Below are 19330 nucleotides of genomic sequence, written 5' to 3' on the forward strand. Positions count from 1 at the left end.
GCCTTTACCCCAGTTTCTGAGAAAGGTAGAGCTCAGGGAAAGAATCAGAGGAGTATCCAAGAGCAGAGTCCAAACAAAAGATCACTGCATTAGTCATGAGACTAAACCAAACTTGAGACATTCAAACTGACAATATAATACAAGAGATCAAGACAAGATAGTTTGGAGTGTAATGTTCTGCTGTTTTGCCGTACTTTCTTTTTTTACTAGGTTTTTTTTTTCTTGTACCTTATTTTCTGAAAGAAATTCATATTTTTATTCAGCTAGGACACATTAAAATGGATCAAAAGTAACAGTAAATACATTTATAATGTCATAAATTATTTCTATTTTTAAAATAAATGCTGTTCATCAAATAATCCGGAACAAATTTATCATTGTTTCTACAAAGATATCATGCAGTACTGTTTTCAACATTGATAATAATAAGGAATGCCTGTTGAGAACCAAATCAGCATATTCTATAAGAATGATTTCTAAAGGATCCTGTGACAATGAAGACTGGAGTAATGACTGCTGAAAATGCAGCTTTGCCGTCAATAAATTACATTTTAAAATACAGTAGTCAACATTTGAAGTGGATCAAAAAAGTTCATCAAAGTTGTCCTAAGACAAGAACGCATTTTGGTTTTAGGTCTTAGGACAACTTTGGTGAAAGTTTTTGTCAGCATAGTCTGAAGATGCTCTGAATCGATTTTGGTGAAAATCGGACCAACTGGTGTGGAGGAGTTCGAAAAAGTAGTTTTTTTACATAAATCAAAATGGTGGACAGGAAGTTCAGCTGACTATGGCATAATTGGTATGTGTGTTTCATTACAATTTCATTACAATAGGCTAATGCAATCAAAAGTTATTAGCATTTTTGGAAATTTCATGATTAATGGTTAATGAATGGTTTATTACTCTTGACCAATAGGTGGCGCTGTTACCAAATTGATCTGGCGTGGTCAGTGTGAGGTGACAATAGCACATACAAAGTTTGGTGTAAATATGTCAAAGCTTTGCAGAGATACAGCCTCAGATGCAGTTTGGCATCTTTCCAGCAAATTTGTTAATGCGTTAAACGAAAACGATTTCATATATCAACACAAAATCCAGCATGGTCTGAAGATGATCCGAGTCAAATTTATTGAAAATCGGACCAACGGTCTAGGAGGAGTTCGAAAAAGTAGGTTTTCAACCTGAATCAAAATTGAGGACAGGAAGTTCTGCCAATTTTGGCATAACTGGTATGGATGTTCTCGGCATGACCCAAAGAATATATTGAGACCTGTTTCATTACAATAATTTTTGTATCAAAAATGTTGACTAGTGTATATTAAAATAGAAAAGAAAATATTTTTTGGATTAAAAAAAATGCAGCTATGGTGAGCATAATAGAACATAACATAACATTTAAAAATATCTTAAGATGAAAGAGCTATGCACAGACTGGGAGAGGTTTAGTAGTTTAGAAGCCAAAACCGTTCAATGAACATATCAACTGTAGCCCTAATATAGTGGGATATTTATTTACTGTGCATCAGTCAATGAACCCAGAAGCTTAGATATATTCTGAATGCTGGGAAGGAGTGACAAGTTTTTATAACTGTCAAATCATAGTATTTTCCACTTTAGTGCTGTGTTTCTCAATGCTGCTGCTGATGGCCTACATTTAGGGTGTTTCACTAACCTGATGCACCCTCACAATGTCTCCAGGTCATGGAGCTCTGTACTAATAAGACGATAAGTTGAATCAGACATCCAAAATGTGCTTAGATGTGCAGGATTGTGAAACACTGGTTTAGCAGAAGTTAAAGTTGCCGATTTCATTATCTACAACTGGTTATACACTGTTCCAGTATTTAAATTTAATTGGACAACCAGCTTCCCAAGAGTGCTGATATTTAACCTACATAGTTACGCATTACCTGCAGCCGTGAATCTATTCGGTAAAACAGCACTCAAGCTTATATATTCAATAGACAGCTGCAAGATTAAGCACTTCTCTAATTATACTATCATCTTCTTCTAGTTTAGCAGAGATGAGATTCATGCGAAGCAGAAACAAGGCCGTGAATTTATTTTTGTAGTTTGTGTAACAAAATCCTGATGTCAGCAATGCTCCAATTCCGTGTTCCTCAGATATGCACAGAAGAATCTCTCTCCTTTTCTCCTCGGTTGGATTTCATTCTCGATAGGTGCACTTTGTTAGTTTGCCTGCTCAGTCAGTTTAAAGTATGAGAAATCAAAGGCAGAATGTTTAGCCTAGTCTGTTAAAACTTTTTGAATGTATATAACAGTTTATATAAGAATATATAAGGCGTTTTATATGTAACAGTTTGGGTTTGTAAGATTTTTTTGTTTTTGTTTTTTAAATAAGTCTCTTATGCTTGCCAATGCTGCATTTATTTGATTTAAAAAATACAGTAAAAGGGTAATATTGTGAAATATTCTTAGAATGCAAAAAAAAAAGTTATTTTAATATCAATCTTATATGCTGATTTAATGTTCAAGAAACATTTCTTATCAACAGTGTTGAAAACAGTTGTGCTGCTTAATACATTTTTCTCAGAATTTTGGTGATTATACAATTATAGAAATGATTTATTTGAAATATAAATATTTTGTAACATTATAAATGTCTTTACTATACAATTTAAATTCAACAACATGTAAAACTGATGTTTGACATATTTTATTATATACATATAAAAAATACAGTAAAAGGGTAATATTGTGAAATATTCTTAGCAAAAAAAATGCAAAAAAAAATGCACAAAAAAAAGTTATTTTAATATCAATCTTATATGCTGATTTAATGTTCAAGAAACATTTCTTATCAACAGTGTTGAAAACAGTTGTGCTGCTTAATACATTTTTCTCAGAATTTTGGTGATTATACAATTATAGAAATGATTTATTTGAAATATAAATATTTTGTAACATTATAAATGTCTTTACTATACAATTTAAATTCAACAACATGTAAAACTGATGTTTGACATATTTTATTATATACATAGCCACTAAGAAAACTGCACACACAAAAAAAAAAAAATTTGTCAGTAATATAAAATATAGACAATATATAATACTGGGTCTGACTGCATATGTATGTTTCTGTGTCAAACCAGCATGACTTTTCATATGCATAAATAATGTTCTGATATGACTTTCTACACCTCCATAACACTGTGAGAGTTTAGCATGTTTCTTATTCAAATGTTGTCTCGCCTGCCTGTGCAACAAAACACTTCATATATAAGACATTTCATACTTTTCAGTTCCAGAGAATGAGAGGTAGGATCTGAGAAGAAGAACTGCATTTTTTAACCCACCGAAGGGGAAAAAAAAAAATAATAATAATACATCTAGTTTTCTGCACATAGACAGCAGATGATGTCTTTTGAAGACATGGAAAAGAAGCATCAACATTTGGTGTGTGTGTGTGTGTGTGTGTGTTGAGGTTGTGTGCTGACGCTCTGCTGGAGGGAGAGTGGCACGTTGACTGATAAGAGATCACGTTGGGAGACAAGACGCCGGTGAACACACACTAATTGTCTTCCCTCTGAAGTGGATCTGTCACTGTGCCTGAAACATACACTACACACAACCATGTGATTTATTTTGTCCTCAGGCTAGCGACCAGTTAACATGCCTCCAGCGGGTGTGCTGACACAGCTCCAAACATGCACACCATACACAGACAATAGCATCTGATAAAGAAAAAAACAGCTGAATGTCAGGTGGGGGATGGTCAGTTTAAACATGCTCTATTAGTGTAGTTTGTCAGTTTAAACCAAGCAGGTCTAAAATACTTGTAGATTATAAATAGCTATAATCTGTTAGCATTCCCATTCATTTTAGTAGCATTTCTTAGGAATAAGACCCCTGTGAAACCTGCCGTCTTTGCTCATGATTGCTGAAGCCAGATTGTTTTGAACCTCAGCCATAAATTCCATGTGACAAAATACTAAAACAAAACAAATCAACAAATAAAGCATAACAGAATTCGAGTGCTTCCAAAGTATTATTATTGTTGTTGTTGTTGTTTTTATTTATTTTTAAAGAAATTAATGCTTTCATTCAGCAAGGACACATTAAATTGATCAAAAGTGACAATAAAAACACATTAAATTGATCAAAAGTGACAATAAAAACATTTATATTGTTACAAAGGATATCTATTTCAAATAAATGCTGTTCTTCTGAACTCCTATTCACTAAAGGTTCCTGAAAAAGCACGTCATAGTTTCCTCGAAATTAAACAGCACAACTGTCTTCAACATTGATAATTATAAGAAATGTTTCTTGAGCACAAAAACAGCATATTAGAATGATTTCTGAAAGATCATGTGACACTGAGGACTGGACTAATAACTGCTGAAAATGCAACTTCAAAGGAATTAAATTTTAAAATAATAAAACAGAAAAGTTATTTTAAATTGTACATTTAAAGTATTACTCTTTTTACTGATTTGATCAAATAAATGCATTCTTGGTGAGCATAATGTATACACATATGTGGCAGAAACATTCGCAAGTAAGCTTAAACATTGCACATAATTTCAACATAGAAAATGCATGTTTTAAACTGACGTGTCTTTTTATTACATACATTGTCAGCCACCAAAAAAAAAAACAATAAACAAAATATACACTTAATAAACAAATGCAAACAAGTAAATATTATTATCTGACCAAAAAAGTCATTTTAACATTTAGCGTAAACCATACGTTTATAGGGTTTTTGAATCTATGTGTTTACAGTCATTTGAAAGTTAAGTCTATATAGTGTAAGTTTCTTGAAAACCTGGTAATGGGACTTTAGTGTCTTTGATCTTTGTTTAAACAGCCATGGATGTGCCCCAGAACCTGACAGCTAGTGAGATTAACCATCGAAGCGCCCTCATATCCTGGCAGCCGCCCATCGCAGACATCGATAACTACATGCTGACCTACAAAGCAGCAGACGGCAGTCGAAAGGCAAGCATAATATGGATTTTACCTTGAGCAATGAATACAGCTGGAAGTTTTATAACTAAAAATACATGCCTGTTGTGTAAACATTTTATTGGTGGTTTAAACTTAACAACTGTTCACATTTTTATGCTCATTGCAATTCAGAATTAAACTGTACTTGATGTACAGCCTGATCTTATAATAACTTTACCATCTCTACATCTCACAGAGATCAACCATCTAAGGAAGCTGTTAGATCTTCCTATCGGAATAGCTCAATTTAATTAAATGCTTTGATGTTGCTCATTAATATTAATGAAATCATTTAACAAAGTCATTCCAGATACAATATGCCTATTAAAGACTTTCCTGAAATAATTTCTCTGAAATGATACAGTAGATACAGTATCCGTTTCAAATAATTGCATTACTTGTAATGCATGATCACTGTCCTATAATCTGTTTTGGACATCTTTATTTAACCAGCCTGATGGGAAAACGCAATTGGAAATACAAAAGGTTATGGATTGTATTCTTTAGATTTATGTTGTTATAAACAGACACACACAATCAATGCAACACAGAATGCTTTGACCTAGTAGCCCACTGTTAGTGTTTGTATCCGTCCAGTGGGTGTCAGTGGTGCACAGATGATATAAACCCTGCTGGTGCGTCTTAGACATAAAAGCATTCTCTTTCCATTAGAGCCAGCTTGGCATCTAATGCTGACAGTTTTGATAATACCAGACAATGTGGGATTTTTTCGAAGACTTAGAATGCTGAAAATAATAATACAGTGTCTGCATCCACTATGTGATGCCTCAACCCATATTTCAGACTCAGGATTGTGAAAGAATCAAGAGGAGAACATAAAAGTGAGTCCCACTCTACTACAGACAGCAGCTTCCCTATAACAATTACCTGCTCAATATCCTCTGCATACTGAGCAACCTTGATGCGACTTCATTAAAACACTGCTGTGCTGCATAATTCACATAAACATTACTTAAAATGTGACCCTGGACCACAAAACCAGTCATAAGGGTCAATTTTTCGAAATTGAGATTTATACACCATCTGAAAGCTGAATAAATAAGCTTTCTGTTGATGTATGGTTTGTTAGGATAGGACAATATTTGGCCGAGATGCAACTATTTGAAAATCTGGAATCTGAAGGTGCAAAAAAAAATCTAAATATTGAGAAACTCGGCTTTAAAGTTGTCCAAATGAAGTTCTTAGCAATGCTTAGTTTTAACAAGATATCTTGATGGAACATGATCTTTACTTAATATCCTAATGATTTTTGGCATAAAAGAAAAATCTATAATTTTGACCCATACAATGTATTTTTGGCTATTGCTACAAATATATCTCAGCGACTTAAGACTGGTTTTGTGGTCCAGGGTCACAAATGTGTGACTTTTCCTGGAAAAGAATGAATATTGAATCAAATGTTTCATATTTCATACACCTCAAGGCTGGGTCACGTGTGCCAACATCCATTGAGGTCCCTGGTGAATCCTCGGAGTCAAAAGTCTGAAAAGGCACATGGCAGATTAGTTCGATAAAAGTTTTTTTTTTTTTCAAAAAACAAAAGAGGGGAAGTGAACTGTCATGAGCCGAATACGAAAATAGAAACGCCATCTCTCACCAGCAGCACCAGGGCCTGATAAGACTCTTCCTCCCCCATCCTGGGCTTTAGAGCTGCCAGTCATATTGTAGAAAAACACAGGGAGGAAAGGCAGTATTGTATGAAAGGCACCCAACAGTAAGCAGCCTGGGATCACAACAATTTGTCAGACAGTTCCTAAAGTGATTGTGATCCGTTTTCTGTTTGTTTTTGAGGAATAACTTTGCTACCCACAATGCATAGAGCTGCTGTTCTTTATACTATCTCTTGGTATGTTTTCCACAAACCCGCTCTGCCGCTGAGCGGTTCTTTGTTTAGTTTTGGTCGACAGTGTTTGAACAGAGGTAATGTACTAATGCCTCTGCGTGCCTGCGGATCAGTAGACTGTGTTTGATTGCGTTTTAGGAGCTGATCTTAGATGCTGAAGACACATGGATCCGTCTCGAGGGGCTGGCGGAGACCACCGAATACACTGTGAGACTGCAAGCCGCCAGAGGATTAGAGACCAGCGCCATTGTTTCTACATCTTTCACAACAGGTGCAAATCTTCCACATCTCCTGTAGACTTCAGATCGGGTTCACTCACCTCATTAGGTGCAAATTCACACTATTAGCCCATCAACATCATCAAGTACAAATCAGTAGCGACACCTTCAAGGCATCTGTGTGCATCCCTCATTTATTGCCTTGTGTTTCTGTGACTTTTCAAGGACCCTACTTCCAAAGATAGTGTTTCATAACATCAACAAATTCGCACTCCATTGTCATGGCAGCGATGCAAATCACAGCTCATTAACCTCCCAGTGGCCCCTTGCTTTCTTTTGCTCTGTTGTTTTGGATGTTTCTCAACCCTTTTCCTCCTCAGGAAACCGATTGTTTCCCACGCCACAGAACTGTGCGCAACACCTCCTGAACGGAGAGACGCTGAGCGGAATTTACACCATCTACATCAACAGAGACCTCAGCCAAGGTGTGCAGGTTTACTGCGACATGACCACCGACGGAGGCGGCTGGATAGTGAGTGAGAGATCTGACTATCACATCTGAGTCTGTCTGTATTGTACTGAATGTCTGGCACAATGTATGATTTGCACAAAATCCCACAATGCCACATTATAGGACTGGCCACTGTTGAAAAGACAAGCTGCTCATTTTCATTGCTGGCATAACCAATGCTGTTCACAAGCAAACCTAGCTAGATGATCAGCATGCTCTTTTTGGTGATTCAGGTTAACCAACCATAGCTTAAAGGGATAGTTCACCCAAAAATGAAAATTACCTCATGATTTACTCATCCTCAAGCCATCGTAGGTGTATATAACTGTCTTCTTTCAGACGAATACAATCGGGGTTGTATTAAAAAAAATGTCCTGGCTCTTCACAGCTTTATTATGTCAGTGAATGGGGTGTAAAACTTTGAAGCCCAGAAAAATTTGTCCATTCATCATAAAAAGTGCTCCACATGGCTCCAGGGATTAATAAAGGTATTCTGAAGTGAATTTATGCGTTTGTGTAAGAAAAATATCCATATTTAAAACTGTATCAACTGTAATGTGATCCGCTGGAATGCCACTCTCTCGTGAATTCGTGTACAAGAGTTAGCGGAAGCTATGAAGCTTTAAATATGGATATCTTTCTTACACACATGCATCGATTCACTTTAGAAGGTCTTTATTAACCCCCCAGAGCCGTGTGGGGCTATATTATGGGGTTGGATATTTTTATGATGGATGGACGCAGTTTTTTAGGCTTCAAAATCTTAAACCCCATTCCCTGCCATTATAAACTTTGGAAGTAGGGTTGCCAGGTTTTCACAACAAAACCCGCCCAATTGCTACTCAAAACTAGCCCAAAACTAGCCCAATTGTGTTTCGAGGGAGGTCCCCCGGTAAAATACAAGTTTTTTTGTCAGGGTTCTCCTGGTAAAATTCACATTTAGGGGCTAAATATCACATTATTGGGGTCGCTTAAACCTGCAAACATGAAAAACAATCCAAGGCAACAGTGTTAAAGTAGCCCAATTCCGCGGGAAAACCGCAGACTTGGCAACACTGCTTGTAAGAGCCAAGACATTTATTAAAGGGGTCATATGATGCTTTTTTAAAGATCATTATTTTGTGTATTTGGTGTGTTTTCATTTTTGGGTAAACTATCCCTTTAATGGTTAAGCTAGTTGAGGAATTGGTGTCAACACCAGGGCATCTACATCTGTCCAAAATGAACTTGTTGCTAGATCTGTCTGGCAGGTGGTGAACTGAAAAAATTTACCAGCCATAAAAATATCTTACTGGCCAAAAAAGCAATGTAAAATATAAAAACTGAAATTAGTTACATTAATAAAATCAGTTATTAATTATATAAAAAATTATATGATTTTAGCTATGACAATGATTATTTCGCCATTTTTATAAATAATAATTATTTTTATTATCACTATTTAATAAAAATTTGTAAATTATTTATTTACGCATTTATTTATTTTATTTAGACATTTTATTATTACAAATAAGATGAGCCAATCTCTGCCACTCTTTGAAACCACATGGAGGTCTGGAGAAAAAAAAAAAAAAAAAAAAGCATTTTCTCATGATAAATGTTTCCACTGAGGAAAAATTTGAGTTTCTTCAGTAGACATACGCTACTTACACCAGCAAAATCAGACTATCGATTTTACTACTCGACTTAAACCATATAATGTTGCTTTTCCTTATAAAGTTAGCGGCCAATTGGCAAAAAGCTATAATCGCCTTTGGCACATAACAAGTGTAAATTTTGGACCCTGCCTGCATCTCACACCAGAGACCAGTATTTGAAGAACACCGTATTCTGGCGATTGTGCATTCTGGTCTTTTCAACAGGCTTTTTATTGGTCATGACAATCGACCCAGCTGCCTCTATATTGCAGATGTTATCATCCCAAAGTGAAATGACACTGTTGGGATCAATTGCCATTCATGTGCTCCGTATTGCCCTAAATGCATTATATTTAATTGGCGTAGCGTGTTGTGCTGCAGCTGTACCTCTGCTGATTGTGTTTCAGGTGTTCCAGCGACGTCAGAACGGTTTGACTGATTTCTCCAGGAAGTGGAGTGACTACAAGATCGGCTTTGGCAACCTGGAGGATGAATTCTGGCTCGGTGAGAAGACGTGAAATACGCTTGAATTATAGACAGAGCATTTAGAGCTGTCTGGGGAAAAAAGCTGCTACGTGATGACCCATTAAAATATAGTCATTTAAGGCCCCATTAGTCTCTTCAGGCTGATCTAAATTTGGTCAGCACTTTCTCACTGTAACTCAGTGATGAGTGATCTTGACTAGCAATGAGACGTTTTTTTCATTTACAGTAAATATTACATAGGCATTTTGGAAAGCCACCTAGCTTTAGCCGAGTACTTAACCCTAACTTGCTTCAGGGACACTGTATAACTCACCTATTTACTTGCATTATACGGATCACACTTTCAAATGAGAGACAGCGTGGTGCTGCTCTGAATAAAGATGAAAATAACACAAAGTCTTCTAGCGCTGTGAGAGGCTGCATCAAATCACCATCCTTTGAAATTCTCTGTGTGCCCTCCCGCATACGGTATCTTGTGTTTGTATGTGTTCTGTGCTTCCCGGGACCCCTCAGTCTGTCACGGTGACTCTGAGCTTTCAGATTCTATTTAAATGATCCGGTAATTATTTTCATCAAAATCCAATTTGATAGAAAGCAATAGATCCCCTTTTCCTTTTTATCCCTGCTGCATAAATCTTATTAGAAAGCTATAATTATATTAATAAAAAATCAAGGAAAAAATAGCATTTGTGCTCGCCATGGATTTCAAAGCATTGTCTCAATTACAGATAAAAAGTAAATACTACAAATGATGCCTCTGCAGACATTTATGCCTGGATAATAAATATAACTATATTTAGTGTGGAAGGAGCTCATTTGAAAAATGTCAGCTCATGAGCAGAAAGCAAATACTGTCTGTGGCAGTTCTGCATTGAAGAGCGTCTTCTTCACATACTATATACTCATTCATAACTACAATAAAGAGATCACTTAATGGTTGTTATGTTGGAGTAGAAGTTGTGGTAAATGCACCTACAATAATCACTAGTATGCCTTCTTACCGTAGTAATAATTAGAAGGGCTGTGTGGCCAGTAGAAATTCTCTGTAATACCACAATGTGATTTCAAAAAACCAGAGCTGGAAATAATCTATTCTGCATAAACTGTGTCACAGATGAGAGCTTGTTATATTTTTAGTTTTACCACAGTGTGATGCTCCGCTTGTGTTTGGTGGAAACATGGTCTAACTGTAGGTTGTTTATGGCCTTTATGGAATCACAACTTGTTGTTGTGTCTTTGGCTTTTTTCAACCTGTTATGTAATGTGAAGCTGTTTTGTAATAGTGTGGGTTGAATTTCCTGAAAAAATATAAGTATATTTTGATATACACTACTATTTAAAATGTGGGGTTATTATTATTATTATTTTTTTACTTATATAAAAGAAATTAATACTTTTATTCAGCAGGGATGAATTTAATTGATCAAAAGTGACAGTGAAGCCATGTATAATGTTACAAAAGATTTATACTTAAAAAATGTATTTTGTTAATCAAATAAAAAAAAGTATGGCTTACACAAAAATATTAAGCAACACATCCATTTTCAACATTGACAATAATAAGAAATGTTTCTTGAGCACCAAATCAGCATTTTAGAATGATTTCTGAAGGATCATGTAAGATACTAAAGGCTGATCAAATTCAACCTTGGTGAATATAAGAGACTTCTTTCAAAACCATTAAAAAACCTTTCTGACCCCAAACGTTTGAATGGTAGTGTATACTAATACCAGATTCAAATAAAAATACCACATATCACACATAGTCTACATAAATGGCCCCTGAACTTTCAAAAGTAAGTCGCCCCTGGTACATTGAATTATTAAGAATCTTTTTTTTTTTTTTTTTTTGCATAGTATCATTTACTTCATACATTTCTTATTTATCTGCAAAACTTTTACTGACCTACATCCCCCACAAACACTGTCTGTTCATCAACCACACAACCTGGCAGACCATTCAAGCATTCAAAGTAGAGAGCACGTCTGCTTTCCCATGGTGCTTCTCACTTCTGCATGGTCCCTGGGTTTCCTTATAATTCCTCACCTGGTCATGACACTCGGTTACTCCTGAATGGTATATTTTGGTAATGGGGCTGAAGATCAACCATGCAGATAGGACAGTACTATAGAGATATAGTGTTATTGAAGAAGGAGCAAAGTCATTCTGAAAAGTAATAGACTCCACTAGTCGGTTCCAGGAGATTTCAGTGCAGCCTTCCTGGACTGATAAAAAATATAGTATTTCCTTTGCAACGCATTTGAAAATTATAGTATTTTTCCTCAGAGGACACAGAACTATATTTTCAGTTTCTGCTTGGAAATTATGCTATAATAAGAAGCATATAGCCTGTTCTTTATTAACCAGTGTGATTAAATGGTTTAAAATGGTTAATTGTATTCCCCATTGCACCGAAAAAAAAAAATCTTACTCATTACTTTTATCTTGTTTTACAGTAAAAAAAAATATCTAAGCACTGATGCAGTACATGATCCTAAGAAGCAAAATTGTGTAAGAAAAGGAAAATAATTTTCAGAGAATATCTTGAACAAATATATTTGTTTGGTTGGTTTTATTTTTATTTTTACTTAATTATTTAATTTATTTATTTATTTTATTTTATTATTATTTATTTTATTTTATTTTTTGTGCATGTTGTTTTGGTTTTGCTCATTATTTTTCTTGTTTTTTATTATCTATCATATACCATGACTTTTTTTTTTTTTTTAATAATTATTTTTTTTATTATTACTCCTTTGGAAGATAGTTTATTCCTGTTTTAAGCATAAATCTAACAAAATGTTGTTAGGTTAATGTTTAAAACAATGCTAGTGGGATAATAAAATGTGCAGTGTGCTATTAAAGTGCAGTACTTAGCCCAAAATGGTGATAAAAGTGATACGATTCTGTAATATTTTAGATATCATGCAGTGTGATGCCTGGCTGATTTTAATCAAGTAAAAACACAGTCTCTTGCTGAGATTGTACTGATTGGGTCAGTAAAAAAAAATGGTGTGCATGCTGCTATTTGATGAGTTTTTTTTTTCTACTAATCTCATTACAACAATGGCCGCCTTTAAAGATGCTCTTTGGCCACATCTGGTAATTCAGATCTCTTCCCCTCACTGTTACAGTTCATCACCTATCTGCTTCCTAGGTTCATTCTGTGGCATTAAATCCTGAGGTGAGATTCAGGGCTTAGTTACAGTTCAGAGTTACTGCACGTCCTTGTAGATACTCACGAAATAGATGGAGTTCTATTATCAGGAGACATCTACGCTATCAAAAAGTGATTGTGTCTTTAGTCAGACAGGATGTTTCTCCACTGCACAGTCAGAAAATTTGATTATCTTCAATAAACAGACTGTTTATCTGCAGTCTTTTGCTCCTTATCTTCACAACATATAAGAGTCGGAGAAAGTGAGATGGACCACCAAACAGGAGCACTGCTTTTATATTAAATTATAGGCTCTTATCAGTGAGAACCATACAGTATTTGAAGGCAACATTTTCACATGTTAAGGGGCTGGAACACAGGGATGAGATGGTATGGATGGTAGAACATGTTTTTTTCCATTTTTCCATGCAGGCTTGGACAACATTCAGAAGATTGCAGCTCAAGGTCGTTATGAGCTCCGCATTGACATGAAAGACGTCCAGGAGTCTGTATATGCCAACTATGACAGGTTTTCCATTGGAGATTCCAAGAGCCTCTACAAACTGCGGATAGGAGAGTATAATGGCACTGCAGGTGCGGCTGGAGAACATTTGGGCATTCATTTTACATACACTGAAAGGAAATATCTTGTTTTTGATTCATTCAATCGTTTAAAACACCCCAGAGATGATCTCTTCAGAGTGGTTTTGGATATTTAAGCCTATTAGTTGTAATTATGTTCTCTTTTTACTTCAGGTGACTCTCTAAGCTACCACCAGAGCAGACCTTTCTCTACCAAGGACAAGGACAATGATATCGCTGTCACTAACTGTGCACTGTCCTACAAAGGAGCCTGGTGGTACAAAAACTGTCATCGGGCCAACCTTAACGGCAAATACGGAGAGTCCAGACATAGTCAGGTAAGCCAGGTAGTCTTAAACACTGGACTGAAATGTCTGGTTCAGTCACACTTATTGATGTTCTGCAAATCGTGGCGAGCGAAATCCAGTTGTTTCAATAGGAATCTTAGAGATTGGGAATATCAAGTGAGGGCAAAAGTTTCCCATGCAGATTTAACTAACAAGTTCAAGATTCGCCATCGTTTGACCAGCACAAAGCTGCTTGGTTTGAAAGTGGCTTCTGTTTGAGCGGTGGTTCAAAGATCACTAGACTCTTGATGACAATTGACCTTTTTTTGCCCCTGAAAATTTCCTAATGTGGCCTTAACAACTTAATACAAGGGTCGTTTCCACCGCCTATACAGTATGGAATTACAAGAAGGCAAAACCTGCCTACACAATAAAAATCTCATAGGAACTTATTACGCTGATTACGATCTTAATTCAGCGAATTGATCTTACACCTACAGGGCCTTTGTGCTTTGTGACTCATTGTTTGTGGTTTTGTTTTCAAGGGCAGGCGTTAAAAAGACAGGAAACATGCAGAAGCATTTTGAAGTTAACTGAAAGCAAGTAAAGCTCAATATGTGAGAGTCACAGGCCGATGGTAAAAATATTCTAGATCCGTCCTTGCTCAATTGCATTGTGTCATGTCCTGTTGTCTCACTGTCTGCTTTCATTTCAGCTTTCTCACAAGCTTTAGGGGGTTGGTGTAGCTTATTATAACCGATAAGGTCATATTTCCCATTGGTGTCAGTGGTATTTTTTCATAGAAGCAGAGGTTAACACGCTGAAAACTAATAAAGGTTTTTACAAGAAAAATATTATTTTGAGAGGTGTTCTTTGTGAAGTATTTCAGTGGCAGTAACACTGAATTGCTGAGCAATTTTGTACATAAATATTACACATGATTTTATGCATTTTGATAGATACTGAAATGTACATTATCAACATACTGACAGCATCTAAACATATTTTACTTATGTATAGCTTATCTATAAATTGTACAGATCTTTAAAGAGGTCATGACATGGATTGTTTTATTATTTTAATGTGTTCCTTGAGGTTTACTTATAATGTTAATAAAGTTTGCGCACACAAAAAAAAACAAAATAAATATGAGGGAAAATTATTATTTAAAACCCTCATTCTGACCCTCTGTCAAAAATGACCTGTTTTTAAGGGGCATGTCATTTATGGCTTGCCAGTAATCGGCCACTTATGATTGGCTAACGTCATTGCATTGGAAACAGTATCAATGCCCCGCCCCCTCACTATTGCATGTGAGTGTTTTGACAACATGATCAAAATAAAACCGTAATTTCCAGATAAAGCATTATGATATAATTCACCTACGGTTTGTGATGTAGCTGCAGTCAGATCTAGTACCGTTTCATCTTTCAAAAAATGTTTCTTTGTGAACTCTCCATGACACTGTGCCTCATTTACAAAACAAAATGCTTTGATCAATCCTGTGACATGATCCAGGATGCCATTAAAAATAAACTATCTACTTACCCCTATCCCACTTGTTCTTTCACTCCATTTGTCCTATTGACTGACTCAAGTGTGTGGACTGTGTCAGAAAGTGAACGAGCATCTGTATACTGTATCCACTGTAGACAAGACAAATGCGACAACACTCTCATTCAGCATAATCAAGTGTCACGCCTTTAAGTGACTGAACGCCAGTGGGCAGGGCCTATGGTAAGAAGATGACTATTTGTCGATGTCTTACTCTGGAGGCAGTGTTTATGCAAACGACTGTGCCCAGGTGACGTCATCTTGCACCTCAAGATCCAAACGAGCCGTTTTTGGAGCTTGATTAAATAAATGCTTTGTTTATAATCAGGAGGATGTTTAAACTATGAAACATGCAGGATGTTTTAATGGTACAAAGACCTCTTATATGCCAAAAGATCAAGGCAAATGCATGTCATGACCCCTTTAAAACTTTTCTGGCAAAACTGAAATTAACAAAATTGTTTCATTGTAGCCTACCATGACTTAATTTAATTTATTGAAAAATTCCATAAAATTAACCTATGGATTCAGTGAGGGTGCACAATCCTGTATATCAGTTGCTTGATTTTAGATATTTTTTAGTGTTTTACAAGTACTGGTCAATATTTTAAATGTAAATGTTCATGCTTGTTTTCAATATTTTTACATTTAGATTACATTTGCTTTCATCTAACTGTCACTTAAAGTTAATCTTTAATAATTTAATAACATTGTTAAATCTCAAAATTATTAATAAACTGTTTAAAACAAGTTTTTATTTTTTTTAGTGTTGAATTTTTATGAGTTATCGCAAATATATATAAAATGCAAATAATTATTGGCTTATCAGTATTGGCTAGGATTTTAATATCTGTCTATCCCTCAAATTCGGTGTTCTTTGAACCACATAGAATTCGTAAACATTTCTTCTTAAGTTTCTATGAACATAAAAGGGTTTACATTTACGATGCTAAAACAAATTCATATTTTGATATTGCATGTATCTGTGTCTATCTATACATATGTGACCCTGGAGCACAAAACCAGTCATAAGTAGCACGGGTATATTTGTAGAAATAGCCAACAATATCGTATGGGTCAAAATGATCGATTTTTCTTTTATGCCAAAATCATTAGGATATTAAGTTCCATGAAGATATTTAGTAAATTCCCTATATATCAAAACGTAATTTTTGATTAGTAATATGCGTTGCTAAGGTCTTAATTTGGACAACTTTAGAGGCGATTTTCTCAATATATATATATTTTTTTTTGCACCCTCAGATTTCAGATTTTCAAATAGTTGTATCTCGGGCCAAATATTGTCCTATCCTAACAAACCATACATCAATGGAAAGCTTATTTATCAGCTTTCAGATGATGTATAAATCTCAATTTAAAAAATTTTTTTTGTGGTCCAGGGTCACATATGGCAATGTATCTGTGCTAGAACCACACTTCATGTATGAATGCTAATGCGATCATAGATAAATAACTGTTTGTGTATTGACATTATGTGTTTGACTTCGGCAGGGTATAAACTGGTATCACTGGAAAGGCCATGAGTTTTCCATCCCTTTTGTGGAGATGAAGATGAGACCTTTCAACTACCGCAGCATCAGTGGCAAGCGGAGGAGGTCCACCCATTAATCTACCATCCTACTAGCTGTTTCTATTTTTAAATAGGGCGAGGAGGACAGAAGGAGCGATGTAACTTATTTAAATCTTCGAATGACAAAATCCCTTTGACGAATGTCTGATGTAAATTGTAAACCTTGAGGTTCGGTGACTTTCTATATGTGTAATGCTATTTGTTCAGCTCCGGGAGATTGAAGACTAGGTAGGGTTTGGTATTTTTAGCACGTTTACCGTATGAGGCCTGTGGAAAGAACCTCATTATTAAGTGAAGAAAAGATCATTTCTCCCTTTGAGATAAAAGATTTTAGAAGAAAATGAATGCCCGTTAAAATGAGATGCTTCTATTTTTATAAATGATGAGAAATAAGAAATACCTTTAAAAAAGTAACTGAATGATTTTTGGTCAGTTTTGATTTATGTTCATGTGACCAATTACAGTGTTGTATTTTGCATTTACTGCACCCTGAAGCAAACAATATTTGCTTTATTGTAACTGCATTTTCATCTCATATTTAAACTTAAACATTAACAGTTGGCCATTGTACTGTTAAAGCGTTGCAGTCGAGGTTGAAGTTGCAAATGTTGGGTTTTCTGGAAAAGATGATACAAAACACAAAATGTTATTATTATTATTGAAACCTCAGAAACCAAAGAATTATTCAGTATCTGCGGTCAAAACAGATTGAAAAAAGAATGATCACATGCTTATCACTCATATAATTTGCCCCATATTAGATTAAATTTTTATTTTAAATTTTACAATTTTGTGCATGGCTGATAAGTAATACTTTTACATCATAGGTTTTTTTTTTTTGTATGTTTGTTTGTTTGTTTTAAGGTATAAACTGTCCTTAGAGCACTGATATGTACATATGAAAAACTCATATGGAGAATTTTTACATAGTTATGTTTCACATTCAATGCTTTGAGTGTTTTGTTCCTGTAGACTTGAAAGAATAATGGTGTCCTTCTGTGTCTTGGTAAATCCTCTAGATTAATAGCAATTCATAGGTGAGTGCAGGAGAATTGCAGTATGTGTTTTGCACTGCAGTAGTACATGCAGAGTGAAGACCATCTGAAGGGTTCTTTTCATAGATCTTCTGTTCGTTTCATGCATAGTCATTGTAAAATGGAGTTGGACAGACACCTGCTGACAAGCAGTCAAGCTTGAGCTTTCAAGACCTGACGTACACACAATAGGTCACAAAAGTAATGCAACTCTTAGTGCAACTTAGAACATAGCCTTAATTCTTTTACCATTTTGTACCTGACAAGAATATATTATTTCATTCTGTAGTTTAACATGGCCTCAGTGTGTTTTGTACAGTGATTGAAAGGTTTGTGAAGGAGTACGACCATGTCATGTTTTTCTAAACCTTCCTCATACAATGTAACTTTTACCTCAGCAAGATGATTTAGATTTTTCTTCTTTAATTTATCTGTATGCTCTACCCATTTCTGTAAGGCTGTAGACAAATATTGTTCAGTTCTCCGGAGTTCTGCTTCTCACAACACCTGTTTCGCATAGTCTCAAATCTCCTAATGAGCCTCTTCTGAGAGACGGCGCTATGATGTCTTCAAAGAGTTTCTACGCTTTTCCTTTGCTTCTATTTTTTCTTTCCTTTTTGAGGGGTAAGATTAGAGAGTGTAGCAACAGCTGGGATGGGAACTAGAAACCAAGTAAATTCTTAATCAGCTCAAGCTAATTGCATTTAACACTGAAAAATACTTACATTTTGCTTGCACCAGAAGGCATCGTTTTCTCCAGTTACTGTTCTGCAGAGAACATGGGTGGAAATATGTGTTCCTTCTTCTGTTTTCTAACTGTTTCCGTCAGAAAACTAATTGTTTGTGGGTTCACAGTGAAGCAGCCCTTCTGTAGTTATTTCTGAAAGAGGAATAGAGACTTTAGAGTTGTGTTGACTGATTGAGACAGCTTCTCAACAGAGAGTGACAGCAGATTTTCCTCCATTATTCATTGACTCAGCATATGGTGGGGGCACTTCAAGTCCCCTTCATTCTGACATGCCTCCCATCCACCAAACCACTTGGTTCAACATTCACCACGGGAGCACACTTAAAAACATGTTATACACAACACTTGGAACTAGGTCAACTAGGTCATTTTACCACTTTCATATACATTTATTTAATTTCATTACGATATTGTAAAAATCCCCTACATTTTGTACCTAAGAGGATGTTGTAGAGCAGTAAAAATGTTTAACTGCTTATCCTTTACCTCTATGGCTCTTGGAAAAATGTGTTTAGCATGAACACTAATGAAGCAGGTAATGTGTGCAAAAGAACGGTCTTTGAGACATTTGTCCCTAACTTGCTAACCACATTGTCAGATAACCTTGGATATTATTGTAACAGATCAAATTAGCTCTAGTTTAACTTAAAATGTGCTGTATAGTTCCTTTTTTAATACATTTT

At 35.5% G+C, this 19330-nt stretch overlaps 1 protein-coding gene across 1 annotated transcript in view; it reads left to right on the forward strand.

The window, feature by feature from the left end:
- Positions 1-19330, forward strand: part of LOC107722042 (tenascin-R-like) — a 143476-nt gene extending 124146 nt beyond the window's left edge. The window contains exons 18-24 of the mRNA XM_016530270.1: positions 4838-4968; positions 6980-7112; positions 7440-7591; positions 9615-9711; positions 13284-13445; positions 13608-13771; positions 16787-19330. Coding sequence (XP_016385756.1) covers positions 4838-4968; positions 6980-7112; positions 7440-7591; positions 9615-9711; positions 13284-13445; positions 13608-13771; positions 16787-16903 — 956 coding nt within the window. The 3' untranslated portion in view covers positions 16904-19330. The remainder of the gene's footprint in view (positions 1-4837; positions 4969-6979; positions 7113-7439; positions 7592-9614; positions 9712-13283; positions 13446-13607; positions 13772-16786) is intronic.

The sequence above is a fragment of the Sinocyclocheilus rhinocerous genome, unplaced genomic scaffold (assembly GCF_001515625.1).
Source record: "Sinocyclocheilus rhinocerous isolate Xijiao unplaced genomic scaffold, SAMN03320098_v1.1 scaffold484, whole genome shotgun sequence".
Taxonomy (NCBI): domain Eukaryota; kingdom Metazoa; phylum Chordata; class Actinopteri; order Cypriniformes; family Cyprinidae; genus Sinocyclocheilus; species Sinocyclocheilus rhinocerous.